Source organism: Anopheles aquasalis, chromosome 3, assembly GCF_943734665.1.
Source record: "Anopheles aquasalis chromosome 3, idAnoAquaMG_Q_19, whole genome shotgun sequence".
In the NCBI taxonomy this organism is placed as follows: domain Eukaryota; kingdom Metazoa; phylum Arthropoda; class Insecta; order Diptera; family Culicidae; genus Anopheles; species Anopheles aquasalis.
The window spans coordinates 54,383,549-54,388,548 of record NC_064878.1 but is presented as its reverse complement, the minus strand read 5'-3'; the positions used below and the strand labels follow the sequence as shown (position 1 = coordinate 54,388,548).

The 5,000-nt window shown below is 57.2% G+C and overlaps 1 protein-coding gene across 1 annotated transcript in view; it reads right to left on the bottom strand.

Annotated features, from left to right (window-relative positions):
* Positions 1 to 120: 120 nt before the first annotated feature.
* Positions 121 to 5,000, bottom strand: part of LOC126575427 (dynein axonemal heavy chain 8) — a 14,335-nt gene continuing 9,455 nt past the window's right edge. Inside the window, exons 5-8 of the mRNA XM_050236119.1 lie at positions 2,253 to 5,000; positions 1,144 to 2,219; positions 336 to 1,060; positions 121 to 247 (exon numbers count right to left, since the gene is read on the bottom strand). The exon at positions 2,253 to 5,000 is cut by the window's right edge and continues 782 nt beyond it. Of these exons, the coding sequence (XP_050092076.1) occupies positions 122 to 247; positions 336 to 1,060; positions 1,144 to 2,219; positions 2,253 to 5,000 (4,675 nt within the window). The 3' untranslated portion in view covers position 121. The remainder of the gene's footprint in view (positions 248 to 335; positions 1,061 to 1,143; positions 2,220 to 2,252) is intronic.

Genomic DNA, 5,000 nt, shown 5'->3' with positions numbered 1-5,000 from the left:
CTGATGAAAGAACAAACGAGTGCAGATGATGGTCTGACCGGAAATCAAACGGAATGCTGGGGATTTACGGTTGACTGTGCGATTTGGCGGGGTGCAATTCATCTAGCATGGCACCGACGGATTACTTAATATCGCACAGTAGTGCCACACCACGCATTATCCAATGGTCCGGTGGTTTAAGCGTCTGCAGCCAGAGCGGAGTAATGTAGTTCAAATCCGTCCGGTTAGCCTTCTTGTACACCGGGCACTGTGGAAGAAACGAAGAAGAAAGTGTGTAAGGAGTGAAAAGTCACCGATCAATCGTCCCCGGCCACCATCCTGTGCCATCATATTACCTCGTACAGCTTCGGATCCTTCGCCGCAGTCGAGTTAATCGCGTACACGTGAATGACGGGCATCGGTGAGTAGAGGATCTTGTTGGTCGCTTCCTGTAGCCGTACCTTGCGCTTATCCCATCCAGCCCCATCCAGATAGAGCCCGTAAACGAACACACCCTCAACCGGTGGCACCTTACAGTCCTCGGCCAACATCTGCGTGACGTCATTGTGCAGCGTGATCATATCGAGCGCCCAGCCCTTGTGTGCCCGGGCCACCTCTTGCCGCATGGCAGTCAGGAAACCCTGCGGATTGAAGAAACCCGTCATCCAGAACATGTTTGGTCGTCGCCGGAAGCACCAGCCGTGGAACTGGGCGTTCCGTTCGATCAACTCCGTGAACCAGAAACCGAGCGAAGCCGAAGCCCAGCTGCCTCGCTTCCACACCGTAGGAACACGCGCATCGTAGATATTGTCCAGCGCGTCCCGCAGCTGCTCGTTCATGATGATCACACCATCGATGGCCAGCAGCAGATCGTCGAGTGTTTGGCGAACCAGCAACAGAATCCGCTGGATCCGATCGATCTCCTGCCGCAGAAAGATGTTCATCGACTCCTGATGTCCCATGATGCGAAGCCGCTCCCTCACCGCGTACGGATCGTACGGTGGTGGTACCTTCGTCAGCATGTCCCGCACCAACCGGGCCACCGTTGCTTCACGCGTTTCCCCTCCACCACCCGAGGATTCTGGAGAAGGAGATAATGAGAGAAAGAAAGAAAAACACTTAAAGCAACTATTGCCATCCGCGCCTCCTCCCCGTGCTGCTCACCTTTCGGTTGTATCGAGAGGATCGTATCGAGGATCACCTTCGTGGTGTTGCTCTGGTACGTGATGTCGGCGTTCGCGTGCAGCCCGTACACCTGCGGTGGATCAACGAGCGGCATCTCCTCGATCGCCTCCAGGTACTGCTCGAGCGTCTTGAACCGCATCACCCGGTACTCACGGTAAAACCGGAACGCCTCGTCGAACAGCGCATCGGAGAACCAAACGCGGGCGAACGTGTTCAGCAGCCGCTTATCGTAATCGTCCGTTACGCGACCCCCGTACTGTACCTCCCCCAGCATGTACCGCATCGTTTTCCAGCTAATACCCCGGCGTGGATCAAGCGTCTCCAGATGGTTCTGCACGAACATACAGCTTGCCAGCCAGTCCGCCGAGTTGAACTCGTACGGGATGTTCCAACCAAGCGGTCCGAACTTACGACGCTCCTGTACGACCGTGTGCAGGAACGAGATGCCAAAGATGAGCGGCACGTAGAGCGGTGAATCGCTGTACTCGAACATCTCCTGCGACATCGAGGCGTAGGTACGCTTCAGACCAGCCTTCACACCCGACGGTGGTTCGTTCGTAAACTTGATCGAAAGCTGCAGCAACGTAATCGGAAACAGGGGATGCGGTTCCGTCGTCATCCAGACACGGAAGTTGGCGTGGTAACCCGTCGGACCGGTGCGCTCCAGCTCGATCAGTTGCAGCAGCAGCTCGTTCATGTAGTCCAGCCCAAGGTGACAATTTTGCAGCAGCACCCACGAACCCTCGTCCAGTGACATCTCGACCAGCTTCCGGGCGTGCACCTCCTGGCCCTGACCCATCGAAATCGCTCGGCAGCGGATGGCGTTCTTCTTGGCCAGTGCCTCGATGTTGGGTGTCGGATCGGAACCCATCGACAGGAAGCATATGAGGGGCGTCAGTGGGCGGCTCTCTTCGAGCATCGCATCGTAATCGATGACGACGGGATCAGCAAACCGGCCTCCGAGTGAACTGGCCAGGTATTTCCGGCTCTGGAAGAGTGTCCGATCGGGACACCAGGCCCGTATGAGCAGTAACCGCCGGAATGCATCGAGGCCACTCGTTGCGACCGATGAGCGAGCGGCCATCGACGTGCGGCCACCCAGGGCAGCCGTCACCAGTGGGATCGGTTCCTCCTCCGGTGATTCCTTGGCGAACCAAGCCTTCCATCCTTTCTCGTTCCCTCGAATCTGTTCCAACAGACTTGAGAAGCCGGCCAGCTGTGATAGCTGCACCAGATTCAGCCACGTTACATCGGCGATCCACTTGAACGGTTTTTCCGGGCACATGTTGATGTCCAGCGCGGCACCACCCTTGACGAACGTTTGGAATTCTTCGTGCGTGATCGCACCACGATCCAGATCGATGTTCAGTGCCATCAGCAACACGAACAGGAACTTGTGCACCTCGTACAGACCACGGCACACGTACCGGAAGATGTCGTACGTCAGGTACTCGATGATGTTGCTGATACGGCGCGTTGGCACGGGATGGCGATCGGAGCGTGCCATCGAGATGTCGAAACGCTCCAGGAACTGCACCAGCGACGTCTGGTACATGCTGTCCACCATGGTCATGCTGCAGATAAGAAAATACAGGACGCTACCACGGCCTGCCACCGGTCGGAACTCTTCCCGTGCTCGGTTGATTTTGATTTCTGTTTCGCGCGCAATCGCCAACTTTTCGCGCACTTCGATCGAGGTCGTTTTGCTGGTGTTGAGCACGCCGATCACCGTCACATCGTCCACCAGGCTGCCCTGGGTGGTGGACAGTTTGTGCAGTAAATTCGCCTCCAGTTCCTGCATTTTGCGCCGGTTCGCCGTCACACCCTTGATTAGCTGCGTCCGTTCGGACTCTAGCTCGCGCTTCTCCGTCAGTATAACGCGACCGAGCAGCTGATCCTCGAGCCCACGCATCGTCACCGTAAAGTCAATGATGGCGGTCCGGGCAGAGACCTCGGGCGTGTACAGTGGGTTCGGTAGCTTCGTGGTGAGGTACATCCGGAACGAGGGATTCACGTCCACCTCCTTGTCACCGACGCGCACCTTGTACGTGTTGCCCATCTTGATGAAATTCTTCTCCAGCACGTTATCGAGCACGGGATCGAGCTCTTCGCCGATGTCCTCGATCAGCAGCGGATAACCCAGCGAGATGCACTCCTCCAGGTGGTTCCGGAAGTACTTGTGATTGAGCGTGCTCACGATCAGCCCCTGGTCGCCTTCCTTGCTCTTGATCCACATTTTGCCCTGGGACTGTGGATCGATCAGTAGCGGATAGCGTGTCGCCTTCGTCACGATGATACCGTTCTGCACCGACAGTTCATCGTTCGGGAGGCCCTGCAGGTTCCACTCACCGATGGTCGCACTGTCGGTGAGGCTCTCGGTAATGTCGACCGCACGGGACACCGGAATGCGGCGTCGGTTCAGTTCGGTCGCCCAGCTCGACTGCAGTCCCGTCCGGTATTCCTGGTTAAAGGGGCCAGTGTAGGAAAGGAACCCAGTCAGGATGAGCACATCACCGACCAGCCGTTCGGTTTCGTCTTTAAACTGCTCCAGTTGCTCCGTCCAACGGACTCGCTCATCGGCTAACCCGTTGATGAGGGCCGAGGCGGCATCCATCTTGTCCTGGCACAGCTTCGCATCGTCCAGGACGGCCTGTTTCTTCGACATCGCTTCATCGAACTGGCGCTGCACGATGGCTAGCTCGCGCTCTTTGGCCAGTAGGGCCGCTTCGGCCGCACCTTTCTCTTCCATCGCGATATCGAGCTTCTTTTGCTGGCGGGCCAGGTTCGCCTTCAGTGGTAGTACATCCTTGTTCACCTCGTAAAAGTCAGCCATCGCGAGTGTCCACTTCAGGAGACCGGCCACATTGCCACAAGCGGCTTTGGCTGCCTCGAACGTGTACAGATGGTAGCGGAAGTACGGTACCATCAGGTCGACCGTTTCGGCGTTGATCAGATCGGCCTGATAGCGTACGATCTTGCCAAGGAAGCCCGTGTCGGCCATCACTTTGAGTGATTGCTCCCAGGAGGCAAACATGAACTGGCGTTCTTCGTCCGGTTTTACGGTGGCCAGTCGTCGCCGGAACAGCAGCAACACTACGTCCATGATGAGCGTGATGAGGTACGGGGGTTTACCGAGCTTCCGGACCGTTGCGATGTCCGCTGCTGTGACCGTTTTCAGTGCTGCCTCGGCTTGTTCGAGTGCTGGCCGTGCGGCTTCCAGTTTGTCCTCGGCCACGAGCGTATCGGCCTGGATTTGGGAGACCAGTGCGTCCGCCCTGTTCTTCACGATCAGTACGTCGGCTTTCACCTGTTCGGCAGCGCGTTGGGATTCGGTAACAGAGGAGAGTACAACCTCGGCTGCTTGTGTCGCCACCACGATGTCCTTTTCCTTTTCCTCGAGTTCCAGTCGTAGTACATCGACTGATTCAGCGGCCTCGATGAGTTTCACCAGGCCGGTTTGCATTCTGCCCGCCAGTACCGCAATGTGTTCGTGCTTTTCCCGGTAAATCCGCTTGTAACCATCGAGGAAGGACAGGAAAGATTTGGGCGTTACGTGCGCCTGTCGTCGGAAGCGCTCAAAGTACTCGACGCACACTTCGGCCACTCGGTTGTGCACGTACGCCATGATTTCGATGAGGCGCACCTTCAGCTCGTCCGTACAGACGACGCTGTAGTCGCGCAGGAAGTGATTAGAAACGGCCACCAGGGCATCGGTTGGCCAGCGCTGGAACCAATCGATCGTACAGCCCGAGATGAGCCCCGGGAACTTGAGTGCTCGCGTGCGGAACTTTTCCCCAACCGGCGAGAAGCAGAGCACGATGTGCAGGTTAGCTCGC